General features: G+C 39.8%; 1 protein-coding gene across 1 annotated transcript in view; it reads right to left on the minus strand.

Annotated features, from left to right (window-relative positions):
* Positions 1–23,304, minus strand: part of LOC131559289 (leucine-rich repeat-containing protein 56-like) — a 56,892-nt gene extending 33,588 nt beyond the window's left edge. Inside the window, exons 1-4 of the mRNA XM_058807618.1 lie at positions 23,239–23,304; positions 22,995–23,136; positions 13,502–13,666; positions 4,794–4,881 (exon numbers count right to left, since the gene is read on the minus strand). Of these exons, the coding sequence (XP_058663601.1) occupies positions 4,794–4,881; positions 13,502–13,657 (244 nt within the window). The 5' untranslated portion in view covers positions 13,658–13,666; positions 22,995–23,136; positions 23,239–23,304. The remainder of the gene's footprint in view (positions 1–4,793; positions 4,882–13,501; positions 13,667–22,994; positions 23,137–23,238) is intronic.
* Positions 23,305–24,116: the final 812 nt, after the last annotated feature.

A 24,116-nucleotide genomic window follows, 5' to 3' on the forward strand; every position in this document is an offset into this window, starting at 1 on the left:
CACAATTTTCACATCTGGTTAGTTCATTATTGTAACTTGATCCTCCCTCTCAGATTTTCTTTTGCACTTTGGTGCAATCTATCCCTGGGAAGTTGTACAGTGTTACACTTTAATGTGTGGTTTATGAGCTTGAAATAGAAGTAATCAATGTGTGGTGGTGCAAAATTCTGCAGCGATATTCTGCAATGTATTCCTGCAAGTCTGCAGGTTCTTCCCTCCTCTAAGTTTTATATCAATATGTAATTGTTCTTTGGTGCTAAGAATTCATCGTTCCATTGATTTTGCTGGTTTTTAGAGTCCCAGATACTTATAAATAGATTAGAGGCCAGAAGTTTAAATTAGGAAGAGAAAATTGTAAAATGAAGGTGACAAGATACTTATCCCAATATAACAGTGTATTTCCAATTTTCTTAATTTTAACCCTCATGGCATCTTTCCTCAGAGCAAGGACACATGATACTAACATATAAAAATACTCTAAAATACAATAGTAATTATTTCTAATATTAATTTTAGAAGTACAAGCAGTAGATTCCTTATCCTTATTCCTTTCTTTGTGCAATTTTGATTTTTAAAAACAAGAATGGTCCACAGAAATGCTGATGATTGCAGGACAAGGGGAGAATTCAGGATGACAAGCAGTGTTATCTCATCTGTCTACGATTCCCTTTCACTAAAGACCGGTTTTGTTACATGGCTCTGAATTTACTAACCACCAACAATGTACTAGTGTTAATCTACTCTACAAAACTAAATGAAAGGGCAGAAAGAAATCAAAGTGCAAGTCAGGCGAATAAAAGTGATGGACACACACACTCAACAAAGCCTGAAGTGCTGCACTTCACAGGCAGGGTAGCAGTGTAGAGGTGCCTTGGTACTGCTGGTGACATTTAGAAAACTGAGTAGGAGCAAAGAGAAATCAGCCCAAATGCTGGTTTTATGATATTCTACAAGTTACAACACTTCTAACACTTGCTGTTTACATTATGAAGTATTCTTTAAGTAGCATCATATATCTTTGTTTTTCTATTGTTAACAAAAAATCATCGTGGCTTGACTTGCATCTTTTGGAACATGAACTAGTGAAAAACAAAAAAAGAAATTACTGACAAATGCTTGCATTGGCATCAGGCAACCATCATGCTTTGTTGATCCTACAACACAAAACAGGCATATCAAAACAGGCTGTACTCTTCTAGCAAGAGCAACCAGAGATGCAAATTAAAGAGTCTGTTTAGTTCACTTGAGCTGTGTTTGATCAAGCAAGATACATCACTTTGATGCTATTTCTACACAGGCATTTTTTTGCACATTTCTGGGATGAACTGGGCAGTACAACTGGAGGTGAGACCACAGCCCTTTCAGGCACACCCAAGGCAGCTGCAGGCGAGCTCCCTGTGATGGGGATCTCATAGAAAACACATCAGTGCAGGGCCTCACAAAAGCACACTGCCCCAGTGCATACTTGTGACTCCTGCAGACCCTGCCCAAGCCCTGCTCTGGGGCTTGTCCAAGCCTTGCTCAGCGAGTTTGTCAGCACCAGCTAAGCCAGGACCACCCTGGGCAGGAACACCCGTGCCAGACTCGCTCCTCCAGCCTCTGTGCTGCTCCCTGGCCATGCAAGCACCTGCTGCTGCCATGCTGGCTGCCAGCAAAGGTGTCCCAGCTCTGCACCCAGAGTGCCAACAAACAGCCCAAGAGGAAAGAGAGATGATGGCCCTGCATGAGAAATAGCACATGGCTACTTCTGAACCCTTGGCAGAGCTTTGCCTTGATAAAATGCCTGCAAGGGAAGTGGCAATCTTCAGACATGTAATCAACTTCGTCTGGCCACCAGCAGGCACCAATTCAATAAGGACCAGCGAACAGCACTGTGGGTAACTTGATTTGGAGCTATTAAAATTACTTAGGAATAAGAGGACTATGTATTGTCTTAAATGACTCTATCCCACCATTATTTTCAACAGGAATTTCTATGAGCTGGTCATAAATGCAATTCCATACCTGTCAGCAATCAAAACTGAAGGGATAAGCTAATGAAAAGGAAATAGTCCCTCTGAACATAAACTGAGGCCTACATGCAGCTGAGAAGCATAGAAATCAACCCCAAGATATGCAAAGCTGGATACAAGACTTGCCAGGACATTCAGGGTTTCATCTGTCACTCAGCAAGGTGCACTGAAAACAGCTAGAGAATTCAGCAATTACCCCAAGCCCTGCAAATTTAAGCTCTGGCATGAAGCATTTCCTTTAAATTTTAAAACAGATTGCATGAGAATATTTCAATATTAGTCTTTTGATGTTTTAGTCCACACCTTGTCCCTAAGAAAAGTAACTCTTCCTCCCTATCATGTCATCCCATTTTGTAGAGCCAGACCTGACAAACTGGACAAGGTTAACAGGATAGTGCTTTAAAGTTTAGTCCATCCCAGAGTGGAATGGTCTCAAGAAAAACATCAAGCAACAAGTTTTAAATCACTCTGGAAATCTTCAGGCCCTGAGTGTTTGTGTTACAGTCTGTAACACAGGCTGTGAACCTTGAAATGTTTCTCAAGTGAAAACTGTGGTGTAAATTTGGGATTTGAGTACTGCAAGGTTCCAGGTGACTCAGAGTTACGGGCAGTCTTGTAGCTTTTAACACTTTTACCTGGCCATTTAAGACCTTGCCTGGCCTATTTTATCTTTACACATAAAACTAGTCAAAACAATATTGTTTACTGGGTGTGGACTGATCATCCAAAAAATTTGCTGATCATAAAGATGGTCTTACCCCCTTCCACAACTAAGGAATACAGTGAGAGCAAGGTGAAGTCATTTAATATGTGTATAAAGAAAACTTATTAGCCAGGTTTGAAATTCAAAAGAAACACCAAATTACAGAGTAGTCCAGGCTAGAGGGAACAGTTGTAGGTCTCAAGTCCAGCATCCTGCTCTGAGCCAGTTTGTCTGTGAGATCAGGGTGCTCAGGTCTTCATCCACTTGAAAACCCACCAGGATGGAGTCTCCAAACCTCTCTGGATACTCTTATTGCTTGACTATCCTAATAGAGGAAAAACTTTACATCCTGTCACACTAGAATGCTTGTCATTCCAGCTGGTCTGCTTCTTACCCTACTGTTCTTCTCAGGCTATTTCTCCAGACCCCTGTGACCACTGACCAGGTCAGCAGCACAGCTCCAGGGGCAGGCAGCCAGCAGGGAGCAAGCAATGAGCCCGACTTCTTCAACAGCAGCGTTCACAGTGGAGGTGCAAAACCCCTAAACATTTAGGCCCTACTCCATGTGCCTAAAAATCATCAGCCACGTGAAAAAGAAGGAAAGAAACTAAAGTAAACTTTCTGCCCTAGCCACCTGCTGACATTTGCAAAGAGATTTTCACAGGAAGAAAACTCAGAAATGCACCTTAAAAAAAACCAACAAAACAACAGAAGGAAATTCAGAATGGTTTTGATGTTCTGTTACTCTCAAAAGCAGTGGGGACCTGCAGGTGCTGGTTTTTATGGCCCTCAAGGGCCAGCTCTTGGTGTGAATAGTGGGAGATAAACAAGATGGAAATTATTTGCATCATGGACATAGTGTTCTGTATTTCATATTCTGTAAAGGTCGCAAAAGCCTAACCATGGGTAGGAGAAGAGATTTATTCCAGTAATGGAAAGGGAAGGAGAGAGTGATGAAGGTGAAACATTTTGCTAGCCTGTCACAGCTAATGCAAAATGGCATAGGAATGGGAGCACCACTTTTGAGCATAATAGAAATAGCATAATGAGATTTCCTTATCAACTGGATTAGTTGAAACATGATTGAATAGATTATGATCTCTGAAAGAAATGGATGTAACTTAGCTTAAATTATCAAGTGCCTATGAGAAGGAGACTTATTCATGAAATAAACAGAATAACCAATACAAAGGGGCTATATATACAAAACAAAAGCCCCCTTCACTGTTCTTGCTCAACCATTCTTGACAAATAGACATCAAAAGACCCATTAAAGCTAGTCAGCTGTTACATTAGTCATTTGCATATGAAAAATGATCTGCTTGTCTTAAAGCACCAGTACACAGTTTTGGGGACATGGCTCCTTTTCAGCACAGAAAATATTACCCTGCACTAATTATTTAGCTTCAATGTAGAAAAAGATGGACTTGGGTGTAGTAGGAATCCACATGACAGAAAATGATTGCTGGTGCTGGGAAAAAAAAGTAAGACTTTATATTCTCAGTATTAACTCTGCTGCAGAGAGAATTCCTTTGGTACTTCTCACTTCCCTGGTTCAGTGATGACGACATAAAAACAAATGACAAGTGTTAGGGCTGCTTGGGGCTCATCAAAATGATGTATCTGCAGGACCTGCCTCCAGCTCATCTTCCAGCACAGCTCAGTGAGGCTGGGTGCAAAGACAAGCTGCTGGAAGCGTAAGCCACCTGATACCGCTGGCAATTCCTCAGTCACAGGGAAACCTCACAGTGGAGAGAAGCTGACCTTTGGCTCCTGTTTCACTAAAGACAAGAGTAAATGCTCATTTAGGGCCTAGCATATCATACAGGAAAAATTTGTCCAAACTAATTGGCTTTAGACAGAAGTCATGTCACTCATCCCATTGCCGGAGTTTCCAGTGCTATTCAGAGCCTCACGCAAGAAGATAGAGATCAAAGAGTGTGAGGTGCGAGGAAATCCTGTTTCATGAACTCTTGAGAAGGACAGTACTTTTCACTGGCTATTGGTTAGTGAATCCCCAGTCAAGACACCATTAACGAAAATTCAAGATGATGAGCAGAAAATAAAGTGTTTCTTACCAAAGTTCCCCAAGCTGATCTCTCTGGTGTCTACTCGCATCTCTAGGGCCTTCACTTGCTGCAGATCATCTACCCCTGCCAAAATTTTCTGTAAAGATAAGCAGAAATATATGTGTACCCTCATGCAATAAACCAGATGTCACAGCAGCAAAAGGGTCTAGAAAGATTTTCAAACAGTGTTTTGTCAACATGTATTTCAGGCCAACATGGCTAGATGTGCAACCACATTGAAAGGAACACAGTATTCAAAGACCGTTTTTCCTTGTAGGCCCAAAATACTCTAGTCTCCCAAAACTCATACATTGCTTAAAAAGTCAAGGCTCAGGGTTACATTCAAGCTGCAAACCAACAACAGACCTACATGCCAGCTAACTTTATTTAAACAGTATGTCCATGCTTAAAGATTTGCACAAGTCTTGCACTAATCCTCAGCAGATAGAAAGTGTTAACTTTAAACATCTCTTGTAATTCAACAGGTGCTGGTAGTAAAACTCAACAAAGCATACTGTTTACCTTTTGATCCAAAACAATAAAAAAGAAACATGATTTTAGCTCAAGCCACTCACTTTTCTGACAGAAGACTACACTAATTACAAGAATTATTAATTTCTTTGAAAGTATCTAGACAATGGAAATAGAGGCCTTCCAAATCCTTCATTATTTTTACAAAATTGTAATAATTGGATGAACCACTGCATTAAGCAAGAATGTGTGTGTGTGCATGCCGACTCTTTTCTGATCTTTCTTAACATCCTAAAGTCTGTGTTGATAGATACACATGCCATATGTATAATTCATTTACATTTTGCCATGGCAGAGGTAAGCAGGAGGAACAAAACAAGCAGAAGCCATACACAGAGGAGAGGGGGATGCTCTAAGACTGCCGGTGAAAACCACAACAAGGCTGTGAAATCCTAAGATGCCAGGCTGCAACTCCACAAGGAGCTGAAGCAATCTCCCATTACCACTGCGCTCATCCCGTTTCTTCCTGCTATGATCCAATTTCTCTCTCCCCAGTTTCCCTCATTCAGGGAGCACATCCCACCACCTCCTTTGCATCAGCCTAGTTGCATGAATGTTTCAACAAAACAAACCAGAAGAACCTTATCTTTTCTTCCTCATGGGTTAGTGGTTCATGGAGGAGTCTGAAACAATCCTTGAAAAATGAGAAGCAAAGTTTATTTGTCATGTTAACTGCCTGAAATTGTTGATGCTATACACAGTGATAAAACTTATAAATTTTCACCTTTCTGTGTCAAAATAATTAGGATGTGTGGCTGAACGTGTCCACTTCAAAGAAATGTCAGGCCCTGGCATCAGTTTCCTCTTCAATAATGCAACCAAGAGCAGGGGTTGAAAGTATTGTCACCGACCTTTAGGCCTTTACTTAAGGTGAAGGCAGAAAGTCATTCATTAACCATCACATACAGGAGCCAAATTTTCTCATTATTAAAAACAACAACATTCTTCAGGTTCTTTTTAATAAGGGAGAACGTATTCATTAGAAGGGAATGTCTAGGATGACCTCTGCTTATGAGTTTTGGGAAGTAAAAAATGCCACAAGAATATCCAGTTAATTTTGCAAGGAAAAAATGGTGGTTGCAGCATTTCTGCTCATTAGGTAATATTTTTATTGTGCACAAGTGGCTGCATCTTCCACTGATGTTCCACATCCTCTTACAAAGGACTAAAACCAATCAGTGTAACTGAGATGGCACTTCAAAAGGACATGGTTTCCAGAAAATGCTGAGCATTCCCTCTTGAAAAGCTGTCCCCCTCTATAAAGTCTGGACTTGTAGTCCTAAGAAACAGAATTATCCAATATCTTCAACTGCCTTTGGACTATTTTTAAAACATTATGTTTAAAATTATGTTTTAATCTTATTTTTAATATTTCAACAGTGATTTTAAACAGGCTGAACATAAGAAAGCTTCTAAGACTCTATCACCACATGCAGCCACCACAAAATGTGTTTTGCTCTTGCAAAGGCAGCAAACTTAACAGCTACAGACAGCTTTCTCTCTCCAAGTGAACACAAGATCCCTCACGGCAAGGCACATTCTGCAGTAACCCTTTTCAGCAGATGACACTGTCTGTCACATAGCACGAGATTATGTGTGAAACGAGAGCTAGCTGACGTCCTGGCATGAAACCATGCACTCGGATTGCTGGATGTGGATGCAAGCTCACTGTCATTAAAGGAAGAAGCTTCTGAAAAATACCTCCCTGCTTGCCATCAAAATAGTTTTAAGAGCCTACATCAGAACAGGAAGAAGTTTCAGAACAAGTAATAAGCTCAGGGTCACACACACTGTCAGTTGAGTAGCAAAAGGTCCTGATACCCCAAGAAGTCTTTGCTCCTTTTTTTGTCCTTTTCTCCTTTGCTGTCTGCAAGTTCCCTGCATGCTGTCCTGCCCCTGCTGTGTTCCAGTCTCCCTTCACAGTTCTGCTCCCTGATCTTTTTTTTTTCAATATCCAAGTATAAAACCTGCATGAAGTTATATTCTCTACTTGTTTAGGGTTCTCTATTCCTTTTTTTTTCATACCAGGGATTACCAGTGTCACTCCTTGCCCTCCTTCTCCTCTTCCTGATGCACTGTCTGTACCTTTCCCAGTGTCTGAGATGAGCTGCTCAGTGCACCCATATTTTGTACTGCAATAGGCAGAACTGTGGTTCCAGTGTGGAAAGGGTTATTGGCTGTCAGCACCAGCTCTTTGAACTATAGATAGCTGCCCTGAACCGTGTGCTAACCAGATGAGAAAATTCCATATATTCTCAGTGCCCACCTCCCTCTTCTGCATTTCCAAGAGTCTCTATGACAATCACTGTCCTTCATCTGCTGATGGTGAGGAGATGCTGGGACAGCTTGAAATCAATTTGCTGTGGGATGCACAAGATAGTGTAGTACATGAAAGAAATGGGAAATGCTCTTGGGTGGAGGATATGAGCTCATTTAAAGGCACTGAGACCCCAGATGCTGACTTCAAGAGAGTCAGCAAGCAAAGGACAGAGCAGCAGTTCAAGAGGAGGATACGTGGGGAATGGTTACTGTGGAAGACTGTTAGGACAGTGCTACTCTCCAGACACCACTCCTGGCATGTTGGTGCACCTGCCTGTGTGATACTTCTCATGTCACAGCTAAAATTCTGACACCAGGAAAGGGGACATTTAGGGAAGGACGTGGAAACATTTAATCAAAGATGAAACCTATTTAGCAGGATCTTCTTTCTATGCTGTTGTTTAATGTAAAAGCATGGGAACCTTCATCAAAACTTGAGAGAAGGGATATTTTTGGATGAATTTTGCTGTAAGAGAAAAGAAGACAATCCCAACACACTGTAGGGGTCATCAGCTTGAACAGAGAGATGTTTGACATCATGTGGATAGAAGTGATACTCAATGCTCTATCTCCATTCCTAGGCCATTCCAGGTCTAGGACAGGCTCCTGCCCTACTTCAGAGGTGTCCCACTGTGATTTCAGGCAATGACTGCCTGGCCATAGCTTAATGGGCTGTTCTGACAGCCAGGGACAGAATGTCTCTGCCTGTGCCCCAGGAATGCTTACAGACATGAAGGTGCTGTACATCCAGATGTTTCTTTGGCTGTTTCCAGCTGCTCAGCCTCCATGTAGAGCAAACAGAAAGGGACCAAGGATCTGTTCTAGACAAAGAGCGGGATATATGCACAGCTATTTTAGATCAAAAAGATGCCTTGAAAAAAACAATATAATTTTAAGCTGAGTGTTGGTATTCAGAGAGGACTCTGCTTGCCACCCATCTGCAACCCTGCAAGGTAGGTATCAGTTAGAAAGAGATATTTTATGAAAAAAATCGAACATCAAAACCTTTCTGGCACATCATGCTCAAGAAGGTGGCCTGAAAGGTTGATCCTGAGCAGCAGTTTGACACTCCACTGTAAATGGAGTGTCACATTTCCATGGTAAAGCAAGGACACATTTCCATGGTAAAGCACTGCACAAGTATTTGAAGACACTTTGAATACAGGGTAAGTAAAACAAAGACGAATAAACTTCACTTTGCATTTTTTCACCTTCTTCAAAATAGGAGTAAAACTATTTTTCATGAAGAATCTATTGGTAAATAATTTAGCCAGTATTTTAAGAAGCAAGTCCATGATGTTTCACAAACCATTCCCACCATGCAAAATGTCTGGCCAACTGAGGACTGTGCACTGGCTTGGAAAGCTTTTTTTCTGACTGACAAGAAAAGCCAGTAAGTATTCTGTAGAAAATTGCAAGTGAGAAACACTTCTGGGCTTGCAGAGCTTCCCAATTGGCAGAGCAGTCACCTGGGGATGCTGGGAAATCCAGTTCAAATCTCACTTGCAGCTATCTGTAAATTCCTTAATTGACAAATAATATCTGTTCAGTCAAAACTGGCACACACAACTGATCTCTTCTCTCTCCCCTGGATTTTTCACATACTCTAAGAAAAGTAGGCATGTTGCTGAAGAACAAGTTGCATGCAGCTGTCAGAGAAATTTTTCCAGCTGTGCATTTATTTCACTGATCCTGGTTAATTTGGCTAAGATAGGAATTCCAGAGTGGTGAGCTTGTTCTCTTTGAATACTACACCTGTATGCAAATTCTAAGTTCATGTCCATTCATGTGTTTATTGTCTTTTTTTTTGGTCAAAGTATAATCTCTCCTTCACAAAAAAAAAGAAGTTGCTGAAAGTATGAAAAAATATTTCTTCTAAGAAGAAAAATATTGGCAAATTAATAAGCCTTAAGTGATACAATAAAAGGGAACAGAACTTCTCTGTGGCCCCACATGAAAACTTCCTTTCAAAAGGGATAAATGCTGCAAATGCCCATAACTAAAATATTTAGCTGCATTTCTCTACTTTCAGCATATACATATAAATACACTCTTGTCTCAGCTCAGATGAAGAGATTCATCCATAATGAAGGATTTGGCAGATCCAAATTCAGTCAAATTCAGTTCCTTCCATTCCCTTACTCTACCTAATTTATCAAGATTCTGCACTTTCTTGATGACCAGTTATTTTCTTCAAATCCATTTATCTTACAGCTGTGAGGAAAACTTTCTGCAAAAGAAAAAAGGAAACAATTGAGCCAGTTCAGCAAGAATCCAATCTGTTGTTCCAGGTCCCTCCAGCATTTTCTTCTTCCCATGAGGATGAGTGCATACCATATGAAATACACCCTAAGCTCCTGAGTAACAAAACTAAACACCACATCCGAACACGTGTTCCTAAGTTTGGAAAACACGATTAGTTGGAGCAGGATCAATAAAAAGCAAAATTAGAGAATACTTCCTTTCCTCTCTAAAGATCACACACAAACGTGATTGGGTTTTATAATGTGACAATGTCTGGAAGATCATTTGACCTTGTAAAATGAGTTTCTTCTGAGAAGTGGAATGCTTTTAGTGGAAGTCAGGAAAAGATCCTTTGCAAACAGCAGGGAGAGGACGGGGCTTGATAGACCAAAATAAAATTGTGATTAAAGACAGGTGGCGCCCTTAATTTCAGTTTCTCCACATTTAATGAAAAATCTGTGTCACAGCTCTAACAGAGTTAAAAATTAATTGCCCATTGTTAGCCAGTTTTCAAAACAAAGTGAGAATTTGCTCACCCTGGTATTCTACAATGTCTGACAACCACACATAAGGATGGGCAGAGCAGGGAAATATTAATAGGAAAATAACTAGGAAAATATAGAGCTGAAAATATTAATAGGACAGGTACAAATGGAAAAGCAAGAATGCCCATTCACACAGAGGAAGATTAAAGAGAACACCAGAAAATTGATATTGATATTAGTAGAAAGAATAAAAATGACATCTAATGATACCAACCCTTGCACCAAAAGCTTTTGACCTGTATTTTGGATGAAGGACATTCAAATATAAAAAAATGTTACACAACAGTGCAGCAAGAGAGCTGGCAGCAAGAAGCAACTAGAAGATGTGTTAGCATAATGGAAGTATGGAATCATCCAGGATTTGAAGTGAACATTATGCTGAAACAAGACTACAGAAGACCACAGACTCTGTGGTGAATGAGCATAAAGTCTAAATGAAGGAATGCACAACGGAGAGCAAGAAAATGGGCAACAGTCCAATGGTTTTGTAGAAGTTGTCTTTTGTTCTACATGATCCAAGAAGGCAAGAAAGGAAAGGAAAAAAAAAAATCAGTCTAAGCCAAATTTTCCTCTCTTTGGAGGAAAACAATGCAGCAAGCGGATAAAAGTGAAGGAACACAAGTGTCACAAGTTTTAGAGAGTTCTTAATAATGCAGATTGATAATGGCTTCACTACAAAACAAAGAGCCATCCCTCTGGAAAAAGGGCAAAATGACTCAAATGTGCAGGCAGAAATCAGGCTGCAGTTCAAGGTGCCAAATCTACACAGAATCTGCCCAATGAGACTTCACAGCTTCCCCAAACTCAAACCAAACTGGTGCAAGACAGACCATTGTGAGGACATGGAGCAAAGCTGAGCGTGTGTCTCAGGAAAAAAACCGTCCTCAGGAACATCCATAAGGTGTCCAAAATTTGCCTACACAACACTACACAAGTGTGGTCCATGCACTTATTTGAATGTAAAACAATTTTACTTTAATGAGCCTGTATTTTAAAAGTCTATTAGTTTCCCTCTCAGAGCACTTCAATGGATACAACCAATAACTCCTAAAATATTCACATCAATAAAACAATCAAAAAGATACTACAGTTGTATTGATTTAAGCAAGACAACCTTTCAAACCATTTGACTGTCCATGGCATGTGGGTCCTTAAAGAATTATGCATGTGAAAACTTGTTTTGTATTAAATGTTTGAACATTCTGAACATTTACAAATCCAGACGAAGTAAATTTATGGCAGCAGTGCATATGTTCAACATAAAGGTCAGAGAATAGATAGATGGGGTATGTTATTAAAACAAGCTATAAACACAGTAAATGTTTCCTTGACAATGTCATGTAGTTTTTCCTCTGAGCAGGAAGTATCCCAGCTATGCCAACACAAATGCTGTGTTTCAGGACAGGAAATAACTATATCCAGAAAAATTAGCAGGACAGTGTACTTCATTTAAAAGAATCTCTGAAATGAGATTCCTTACAAATGTTAAAACCCACAATCTCAAAAAAGGCAAAACTCAATTATTTAACTTCTTATCTGCATTTTTAAAAAGTTACAGAGTAATAAACAGCAACTTCACGGGATGTAGGCAACGTTGCTTTACATACACTTTTCTGCTTACAGTTTGCTGTGAATTAAAAGCAGCAGTGATTCAGAAAGAGAACTTCATGCCAATGAGAGAACTTCCTAAGGGTTTCATTCAGAGTTGATTGAATCAGAGGGCAGCTGTTTTGGTTACTCTAATGGGCTTTGGTTTGTGCCCTAACATTACAGACTAATCTGAGAGGCTCCCATCAGATTTATACAGGCTGCTGTAGGCCACAAACACATTAGACTGGTCCAATTCTATGCCAGGTTTTAAAAAAAGATCAAGAAGTGGTCAGAGGTCCTCAGGAGCCCAAGGAAAGTGAATGGCACAGACCATACAACCATGCAGCAATTTTTCTCCAGAATGCTTAAAATATCCACTCTGCAAAAAGAGGTTTTTGCACCTTCAACCATTTTATAAACACTAAAAGACTTGTCTAATTAGGGAACAATAGTTCTGCCTAATCTACAGCACATGGTCAGAATGGTTTCTGGAATGTGGCTGGGGAGTGGCTAGGGAGTGGTGTAAACCCACAGCTGGAATATGCTCCTGTGGAAGCTCGTGTCTCCCCACTGGTGCAGTGGATACACAGGGGATTGTGGATGCTTGCAATCACCACCATGGCTGCTGGGAGCACCTGAACCACAGCCTTGGCAGCCCCATCTGTCTTTCACAAATGCTCCCCAGCAGGAGAGATTCTTCTGAAGGTCTGCAACACAGAAAGCCTCTCTCCCCAAGTTCTGCCCTCAACTCTCCCTTCCTTTAGTGTGGAAAAGTGACATTATTTGGTCAGCTCTACACATCCCACAGGATTTCACCCTTAATTAGTCCTGAGCAAGTACAATCTAGTGTGCAACCAAGTAGTCTTTCACAAATATTTCACAAAGTGAATTCTTTCATGAAGATTTCAGCACGTGACTCTCTTTCAACAGGCTGCATAGCAAAATCATTTCCCCCAGTCTAAAAGGAACATGGCTTTCAAATATGCTTTGAAATTCCTCCCACTTTAACATGTATAGAAAGTACTTCTATAATTTGCGGAACATTTTAACTGGCTTCTTAGCAGGACAGAGGATTTCACTAACTCAGAGGAAAAAAAACTTGTGCTTTTAAAGTTACATTTCCAATCTTTAGAACAAGATTAATGTAAATTCTTTTTCTAATGCTAAGATTCAAGGTACTCCAGATGGCATTAATGAGATCTGTGTAGACCATAATTATGCTACCTGTACTTTTCTTCACGCTGCTTCAAGATTCCTAGCAATAAATACAGCCACAATCATGCTGGGATTACTTTTGATAGGAAACGAGGTGAAAGGAGGACAAACATTTGATATACTTTCATAAGACAGAAGCTACTTTACTCAGAAATCTAAATGTCAGAGAGGCAACAATCCACAATCAGTACAATAGCAGTTGGAAGGTTAATACAGCTCTGTATATGCCAGTTTGCCTCTTTCACTTCATTAAAAAGTTGGAAGTCTACTCACCAGTTTCCTGGGGGAAAGATGTTCATCCATAAGCAGCTCTTCATCATCTTTAATCAGCAGACTGGGATTTGGGTTGCTTTGCCAATTCAAATCAGTTTCCTGGTCTTCAGATGAGCCTGGATGAGAAACTCTGTCAGGATTCCACTTCAGGTCCATCTCAACATGCTTTGGACAAAAGGATAACAAGCAGTCGGATTTTTCTACCCATATTTATTATTTTCCTGTCAGCAAAATCTATTTTGACTAATCCTGCAAGACAGAAAATGCCTGTGGAGATACAGGTTTCTTTAATCAGCACAAACCCAAAGGTATGCATTACATGTTCATCCTTTTCTTCACCCTCAAGAGTTACCCAAGTCTCACACCCCATTCAGCTTTGAGTGTAAGCTTCCACAGCAAGTTATGTTTGCAGGCACACAAGAAGCTGAGCATGCCTAAAGCTCTGTACAAAGAAGAAAGCTAAGAACAAACAACTCAGGACACCTTTCCAGCCTCCTCACTACTCCACTCATCCTTCTCCAGTGTTAGTGAGCTTCCCATCCACACAGGCTGCCTGCCTACCCATTTCCTCTAGAGAAACATGAGCAACACCCAGCAAAACTCTGCTGGACTCCAGAATGCAAGTGCCAGTACCGAGGTGCAACACCACCTCTCAAGCATTTTAAGCTCGGCCTGCAGGTAGCATGGACAAAACCTGTTTTTGCTGTCCTAAATCAAACATCCCAGCACTGTTACTGACTCTAGGTTAGGCAGGCAATGGCTACTGACTTCTAGTTCTAAAGACAGTCTTGGAGAAAATAAATTAAAAATACAATTAAAATAAAATTATGTTTCCTTCAATTGAGGAATGAAATACAAAATTTGAAGATGAAACACTTCAGATGTGGTCATTCTTCAATTCCCAAAGATATCACTTTCACATAAATATTAACAATTAACTTTGAAATATGAGAGTAAGCATATGTACACCCATTAGAGTAAAAAAGCAATCAGCTGTACCCAAATGGTACAAGCATTACTGTGATTTATACAGCTATTTACTACTACTTGGCAACAAGGAAGTATCACAGCTGGAAACACTGCTGTAACAACAAAAGACTAGACTGGAGAAAAGCTGTCTTGCTCTGCTGAAGGGACACCTGCAGTTTTGTTCTGTTCTCCACTGCGAAGCAATATTTATTCTTAGTGCTGGAAAAGTAATTAAATGATCAAGCTAATCATAACTGGCTGACAAAGCATCAGTGGTGGCCAAGACCTGAGAATTACCACTTTCCTTCCTCCTCAGACTAATAAACAGTTAAACAGAGGAGTAACTTCTGTTAGGACAAATAAGGGTTCTGACTGCTCAGCTGGTCATCTCTACTTGAGAGGACTGACTGGGTACAAGGTGAAAGAAATTTGGATCAAAAAGACTTCTTCTTTTGACTGCTGAAGTCCAGTCAAAATTCTTCATGTGCACCAGAAAAAAAATATTCAAAAGACTGTACTGACAGAAAAAACCAGCAGCTCTTACCCAAACAAAAACAGCAATGAAAAACTGATGATATACCAAACCTCACCCTGCAGAACCTACTACACTCTGAAGGGAGGAGCCAATCCCTCAGATTCCTAAGTGCTCCTTCTGTACACTTGTCAGGGCAGAAGAAGCCCACAGAAAGCAAACTCTACTTTTTCCAGGTCACTGCACCTACCTGGCAAGCACTCCTACAAGAGAAGCTGACTGCTCAAATGTGCTATACCTAAGCCACAGCAATATTCAATGCCTAAAAAACATGTTCAGGAACAAATTCTTCAGAGTCACAGAACTCCTTTCAATCTTTCTTACCGTCTTATAAAATAACAACCATAAAGTGAATTGAGTAGTGATATTTGCAGCTTCTAAAACCTCAGTATGCCTATAGTAGTGTAAGGACAACTTCCATACTTCATCCAGTTAGAGGGAAAAGAGACCTCAAAAACACTGTATCCTGCATTTTAGAAGCAAAGTTACAATACGCAAACTTCTATTACCTGCTTCTTTTTCTAAAGAATTCTAGAAATTCTCAGATTTGTTTTCCTCTACTTTCTTTAGAACAGGTCAGTATGATTCAATCAGTATAGATTTGCAAGAGTCATCAGTTGTCCCAGAAAATTAAACCATCTTCTGTGATATGAAGACCTTCTGGTGTTGTCATTATTTTCCCAAGAAGGAATTATTTTGGTCAATAACTGATTTGAAGTAGACTCTTCTTGTTACATACATTCTGGAATCCTTTGTCAGTTGCACAAGACTTGTGTTGGATTGTGTACAAGTACTGGTGGTTCTTTCTAATTCAAATGACGATTGTTATTATCCAGAGATAATCTTGTGCATTATCAGAGCCAAGTGGAGCAGTAGTCAGAGAACACTGATGTAATGTGTGAGTACAAAATGAGATAACAGCAGGATTCTGTAGATGCAGGCTGCAAAGAGTTAACACACTTACATCAAACAAATTACTGTTCTCTCTCTGTTGGGCCATCACCATCACATTTCAGAACATCCTCAAATCTTTGAAACATGTTGATACAGCATTTACTTTAGGCTTGACAAGAAGGAGATCAATTTGTGGCTTAATATCTGAAGTAATACTTTGTTTTATACTTCCTGCTATTGATCTGCTCTTGTAATTATTGTAACATTGGATTAGTGAGGAGAAAAGTATTTTCATTACAAATTGTTCAGGATCAAGTTGAATTATTGTCAGCAAGCAAAACTATTTTTTTTTCTATTACTTCAAAGTTTTCTCCAGAGACTAAAGAATCTCTTTCTGAACATGGATCAAAATAACATGTTCAAAATGAGATTGTAGAAAAATTAAGAGTGCAGAAATCCTAGTGGTGAGGTGCCAATATTTAATAAATCGCACGAACCTCTGAAATCTCCAGCACGGTGTAGGAGCAAGAAGGGGGCCTGTCACATTTGTCCTTCTAGAGACACAGGAGTCACACTGCTTGTTTTCATCAGGTCCATCTGATGAACCTACAGCTCTGCCAAACACACAGGACAAGCCAGCACTGCCCCAAATGAGTGTTAGCCTCAGTGGGACAGTTCACAGGGACTGCAAAGCCTTCTGCTGTCACTAGAGGCATGAACCTGAGGATTTCCTTCACAAACAAGGTGGTTGCACTGGATGTATGTTGGATCCATGTGCTGAACAGAACCATTCCCACAGTGCTTTGAGGGACACACAAGGATGGAAGCTAACTGCACCTAGCACAAACCTGCAGTGAATTCAGTGGGACAGCACAGCAGTACTGGTAAGCACATGAGTGTGTCAGGGGAAGAGAAAATGGCTGGAAAATAATGGGGCTTTATACTGCATGTGAACACTGAGAGGAATAAAAGACAGAAAGAAATCAGTAAATTAGTTATTGCAGGATTTGTATCAAAAGTCTTAACTTGACAGGCTCATACTTGTGTGGATAACTAGAAGCAAACAGTCATTGAGTGCAGGAGAAATCAATGACCAGAGCAGTGAGATGGAAGATTTTGAATTCTACAAAGAGTTAATCTGCCAACCTCCTCCAAAGCTGCCACTCTCCTTACTTACTTACTTACTTGGGTAAGTGAGTGTGTGTAATCATGGTAAGTTATTCAATTCACAGACATGTTGTGACAGTTCATTAAAAACTGCAGGACACTTTCAACATATATAAATACTAGTAATGAAAACCATTATTAAAATTAAATGATCCTTGGAACAACATGTTATTTAAAATCCCCTCAGAATACTGTAATTTGCTAGGAAGAAATTGGCAGAGAATAGTTATTTGATGTTCTTAGGGTCTGACAATCTGGTAAGACTCCAAGATTTTATTTTCCTGCTACAAGATTTATCGAAGAGTCAGCGACAGGATGGTGTATTTTTCATTAAATATATATTAATACTCATTTCAAATTCAGCAATTGCCAGAAATGTTTGACTCAATATTAATTACAGCTTCTTAAGACTGGGAAAGAACCTCTGAACTGTGTGACTAGGCATGTTAATTTCTAATGGAGCCTTCATGACATTACCTAAACAGTTTATCCAAGCAATTAAGTTACCTTTTGAAAACAAAACAACCCCCCCAAACAATGGTAATTAATCAAAATTCACTCTAGGAAAGGCATATACCTCTATATATTAACATCCCATACAAAAAGGAATCTCTACTGCCTCAGACCAGCTTCTCAGCCAGCATCCTCTCCTGCTCTGTGGCGACTCATGCCTTCACTGGACACAAAGTGTGCCATTTCAGTGGGGGCACTGCAGTCTCTGGACCCTTATCTATAATTTTTGGTCACTGGCCAAAACATTCTCTAGCAAAAAACCTCATTTGAGAACCATTGTGCTATCTATCCTTTCATGACAGGAAGCTTGCACTGCAGACTTCCATTTCTCTTGTCTTGCATAATATAATTTTTGTCTGTTTAATTCAGAACCACAAATTACAGTAGTGCCCATACTGTTACCAGTGACACAGAATGAAAACAAAGAATTCTGTATTTACTACGGATTTGACAAAACGTTTGGTTTACAAGTCTCAAGAGAACTATGAGTTCCCTTTCTAAGTGTAATTTTGCACAAGTGCACTGCAGATAACCTCTTCTGGAAAATAACTGTTTGGGCAGCTGGAATTTACTATGATGTCATCAGGAAACTACTGTTACAATAATCCACCCATAATGGCAAAAACAGTTCCTGCAACATTCATGTAATATAAAGCATCCTGCAACACATCACTCTATTTTAGCAGGTGAAGCTTCTAAAAAGCTGAAAAATAAGACATCAGTCCTGTTATTAATATGACTTTTTGTGTGTGTGTGTATGACTAAACAATCTGATTTAAATCTTCTGGTTTTGTTAAGCAGAACTAGGTAATGCCTACTTCAGTAATGCTACTTTAATACCAAGGGATCGTGCAAAGAGCATTCATAAAGATTCCCCTTCTGTGTCCCACTAAAGAAAAAAAGCTTTTAAGGGAAAGCTGAAATATTAAGATAACAATATTCCATTTAATGTAATTAAAAATTCACTGACTTTAATGACACTGAATGACTCGAATGCTTAGGATGATATTTTTGTGTAACTGGTTCAGTCAATTTGAGGCCTTGCTTCAAGCATCCAAATGTGCATATAAAGCAAGTGTACTGATTTATCTCATTTGTTTACCTTCCTTATTTATGATTTTAGATCTATAAGAGTGTTCTGACAGTACTTTGCTATTAAATAAAAATCCTGCTCTACAATTAACACAACCATGGCAGGTAAGCCTCGGGATCTATGTCCCACAGACTCCTCAGGGAGAGCTCTTGGGAGCTTTGTGGACATTGTAACACCCCCATGCATGGAGCTGAGTTCAAACTGTGCTGTCACTCCAAGTAGCAGTGATCCCAGAGAAGAAAATGCATGCTACAACCCAGACACAGTCGAGATAAAAGATGTCCAATATTCTTTAAAAATATAAGTAATAATAAAAAAACAATGCCTTTAAATGGCACCAAGTTCTCCTTTACATATCTACAGATTCCATGCAGATATATAAAATAATTTCATCATTACAATTGCATATATAATACTTTTCCCCTGAGATCCTGCTGAGCAGGGTGATGAGAAATGTTTTATCATGTGAGCTGGCAATGCCCCCATATTACATAATTCTGGAGCTAGATTGCCAAATGTTTAAGGAAACTTCCCTGTATGACCATCCAGGAGCCACTCTGACATTCACATTTCAACCACCCCAGACTTTCACTGCTGGGACCAAAGTCTCTTCAAAGTGGGTGACTCCAGTGACCCCAGGGTGTCCCTCCTGGTCCCTGCACACCCACACAGTCAGGCAGGGTTTCCTCACTGGCTCAGCCCTGGGTTTCCCATGGGAGAGTCTCAGATGTCTGGAACCCTAAAGCAATTTAATTGTGGTGCAGTAACACAGAAACAGCTCGAGCTGGCACACGTGCCTTCTGCTGTGCAAAGCCCTGTGTCCCCCACCCAGGCCACAAACCTGCAGCTCCCACTGACGCTGCACACCCAGCCTCCTGCTCTCAGTGTACTCCTCAACAAAACGTCCTCATAGCAGGATATACAAGCAAACCACTCTCTTTTATATCTTCTATTACATTTCAAAGAAAAGATAAACTGAAGTCTAATCAATTGGTTTTAGTTTTTAGAGTCCTGTGGTGGAAGGTGGTCAGTAGTAATTTCTGGATGGCTACAAATGTTCGTAGATTCTCTCTGTACTGCAAGTCTCCAGAGAGTGGCCATGGATGAAGATGGATTATCTAAATCCTTAGATACTGCAAGATGCTACAGATTGAGGGGTTTTTTCACCTATAGGTGAACTTCCTGCTGTAAGAAACCATCTCAAGACACTCCTCTGTTTTCTGTCCCCACAATGAGCCCTAGAAAAGCAAACCAGAGAGCAGGATGTGGGGATAGCTGGTAAACAACAAAGGTTATGAAAAACAGAGCTCCAAGGTACCAATGCTTTCACTCTCAGAAGGTTGCCAAATGCACTTAAATTGTTTCAGTGGAACAGATAACAGTAAGTCCTTCACCATTTTATCAAAGTAGCCAGGGATCAGGAAACCAAATTTCACCGTTCATAACCACAAGCTTTTATCTAACAGTGTCCAGACATTAAATAAGGGAGCAATGAGGGTGGTCTAGTTAAAATCCTCTTTATCTTATGAAAAAGTCCTATCATGGATAGCTAATGACAAGATACACAGGAGTCAACATATCTGTGCTTGTCACACACACAGATCCTGCCTTAAATGTAGATGTCACTGGAAGATGTATTTACTTTCCTTGCACTTAAAAGACATAATAAGCAATTACTTAAAAATTCAGATGCTAGGCATGTTTTTAAACACACTAAAAAAGGACATAAGCAAAGCAAGGTTTTGCAGAATCAGTACCTTTTCAAGATGAACAAATATATTCTAACCCATGGACTCAGTACAAGCGACAGTACAAAGCTACAGAGAAGAAAAATTCTATGGTTCTGGTCTTCATGGCAATTTTAAGTACCCACCATTTATAAGAATTTCCAGATTCCAGCTGAGAAAAGGACAATAAAATGGACCTTTTTCCCCCCCAGCTACTACTGCAATGCTTTTATGAGCCTTTTGAAACACAAACTTCTGCACAGGATGAAAACGCAACATATATGGCATTTCTGAGTTTCAACATACTCTGGTTGTCCTCAAACAATTTTCAGTCAATTTTGTTTGTTAATTAAGCTATTTAAAGCAAGAGATTCCTTCCTGGCCTGCAAAGCTGTTGAAGAGTGACTGGGAAGTTTCTGATTTCCAGCGTGTTGCTCACATGAGACAGATTGCATAAAAAGAGATAGATTCTAGAGGAACTTGTAGAGAAACACTGAACAGTGGCTGATGCCACTGTTAGCAGAGCTTATTTAGTAATAGACATTGCCAAAATGTTAGCAAGGGCAGAAGACTCACAGTGAAAAGGAACCATGAGAAGTCAGTTTGGGCTACAGATGAGGTGGCATTATACCTGTCCTGCTGGGCCAAGGCAACTACTGAAGTCAGAAACAGATCCTTTACAAACACTATCAGAAGCAGAGATAGTCCAAAGTGGTCCTTTCCCTGGCATGCTGCTGTAATTTCTGGCAATCAGTAAATTCCCAGTCCAAAAGGTGAGTAGTGTTCAATGCCTGGGGAGGTGTATGGGGAACAATTATTTGTCATGTTTCAGGGCATGACAAATTGCCATCCAATGACTAAAGAAGATACAGAAATTTCATCAGGAAGCAGTTTTAAAAACTGAGAAAGTGTATTTTTGCATTGTATTTATTTAAATTGTGGAAGACAGGTATAGGTTGCTTGGAGGCAAAATTAGAAATTGGGTCAACAGCAGTTAGAACTATGGAGGATACATCCAACTGTCCATGCCATTCATTAAATTATAGCTTTCTTTTGCATCACCTCATTTCATTTCCCCTTCTCTCCAAAGCATTTAATGGAAAGAATTTCAGTTCTGCCATTCACCCTCCAGGATGATCAGCTTTGCACATAAAATTCAAGATATGGCCATAAAGACAGTACAGGAACCTCCACTGTTTTGAACCCCTATTCTCAGCATTTTTAACACTGTCTGTTTGACCAGCTGCAAGATTCTATTTTCAGATAACAAACACAATAGCTAAATGCTCTTTCCCGAGTATCAATAATTTACTTAAGCCCCTTCATTCTAAATATGTTTCTTTCCCCCACTTCAAACTTGGCTGGGTACTCCATTAAAATAAAGCAAAACCATGCCAAATCACCACATAGGAACGTTGAAAAAAAAAAAAAAAAAAGGAAACCAAGGTGGGTTTAGAACTCCATTCTAAATACTAATACTAATTTAAAACAAAAGATGTAAAATATGCAAGATAAACAGCCAGCTTGCAATACTTTGAATATTGTTTCCAGATGTGAGAAGCTGTAGTCAAAGAAAGGTGTGCTCTCTGTTTTTTTTAAAATATCAGATAATGTTTCTGTGAACTAGCTAGAGTCCACAATCTTTTCCCCTTAATACAGACACATTAGTATTTATTGCATCTACCATGGCAAATCTGGTCTTCTGATTTGTATTATAGCAAGTAATTGTGACCCTACTGATATAAAATAGGTTTTACTTCCAATTTTTTTTCAAGCCCACATGTGACTCCATAGAAGGTATAAAAACACTAACCATTAGAATAGTGAATGAAAATCATGCAGATATCTCTAAATAATTTCCGTGAAAAGCTCATTAATTTTCCTATTTAAAAAAGTAACCTCTTTAAAGGTCCTAGCAAATAAATATTAATCCATTCCCATTAGTGACAAATGTAGCAATCCCAAATTTGTGATATGTTACATAATGTTACTGTTTTGCAGGACTTTTATACTACTTCAAACACTGAGGATAAATGTGATTTCTTTAACTGTGTCCCCTAAGGAACTTCAGTTAGAAAAGCACCTGCATCGTCATCATCAATAATATCATTCCAGTCCAATGCTAAACTCACATCTGGTTTCACATGGAATCTGCATCCTGCTTTATATGGGATCAGGTCCCCTGAATTGTGGAAGAACAGGCTGATGGCATCCCAGGCCATGGGCAGAGCCTGTTCTTTTAGTGACAGCAGTGTACAGCTAACAAACTGAGCTGCCCACAGGAAGGTGTACCCATCTATCAATCCCTTGAGAGGTCAGACCTACAGGAGCATTGTCATTCTCAGTGTTAAAGCCAAAAGAGAGATCACAAAGTCCAGAAAAAAAATCACCACAACAAAAAGATCTCCACAACAAAACCTGTTAATGCCAGCAACTCTGAGATCAGACATGCCTGAACACTGTACATTTAATCCACAATTTTAGGCAAGTCAAAACCAGACAAAATAACATGAAGAAAAGTAATACCATTAAATGGGAGAGTAATTTTAAAAGGTTCTGAAACATTTTCAGTAATTTGTACATTTTAAATTACTTTACCTTTTCTTCCAATGCCACTGCTGTTCTGCATCATTTCCCATTCCTCTCCTACAGAGATTTTAATTTAGTAGTCACAGCTGTTTATCTTCATTTATCTTGACTGACAGGTGCTCATAGTGTTATTTAATTGTACCATGTCCTGCTAAAACAATAGTAAGAACACAATCTTCAAGACAACAAAAAACAAAACAACAAAACAAACCCAAGAGAGTTTGAGCACTTAGCAATTAATAAAGAGAAGTACTTTATTCACTGTAGCAGCAGAAGTCCATGCTCAATAGGGCTTAAAAGTTGAACAGGACACGAAGCAGTAGAGCCTAGAAGAGCTTAATGAAAGCATAACTCATTAGAGTTCCCAAAGAGACCATGAGAAGGTGAAGGACTTGATAGAGAAGGATCTACATAGTTGGGGAAAAAGAAGCTTTTTACTGATCAAAAGGAACACTGATTTTCTGGCAGGAGTAAGTTGATTCTGTGTTAGAGAAAACATTGCCATTGGGGTAGCATGGGATAAAAGTTTAATGTCAATATTTAGCATACTTTCGCTGTATCAGTTGTCAAAAAATATTGCCATGTAAAAGCAGTCAAAATGGAAAATAATAGGTGAGCAGGAACATTTCTATCAGGAATCAATAGCTATATGAGACAGGTGCAGAGCCAGGAGAGCACAGGCCTCACAGACAAGACAAAGGGAGAGCTGAATGTATCCAATTAACTAATTACTGACTGCTAAAAACTATGAGGGGCAAAGAAAGTTTCTTGCTGACAGAAATAATTTTCCATACCACAGAGGAGTCATGAGCTGGGCAGGGACCATACCTGAGCCCTTTCTGTAAGAAGCTGAAGGAACTTTAAAGCCGTAACTTTGGCACTGGCAAGGCTCTTCAGCCCTTCAAGCGCAGCTGAGGGGGCACCATGGAGGAGCACACCCTCTCAGTGTGAAACACCGGGGGATATTTCTACAACTTACACCTGCCCAGGATTGTTTATTCATTAACTTCGTTCTCCTCAGAGCTCCACCAAAACACAAAACTTAAACACGCTGTTCCATCTACCAGAACATAAACAGAGACTTTCAGTCTCAGACCTCAGGTGCTTTTCACCTGCACATAGGCTGGATTG

Source organism: Ammospiza caudacuta, chromosome 6 (assembly GCF_027887145.1).
Source record: "Ammospiza caudacuta isolate bAmmCau1 chromosome 6, bAmmCau1.pri, whole genome shotgun sequence".
Classification (NCBI taxonomy): domain Eukaryota; kingdom Metazoa; phylum Chordata; class Aves; order Passeriformes; family Passerellidae; genus Ammospiza; species Ammospiza caudacuta.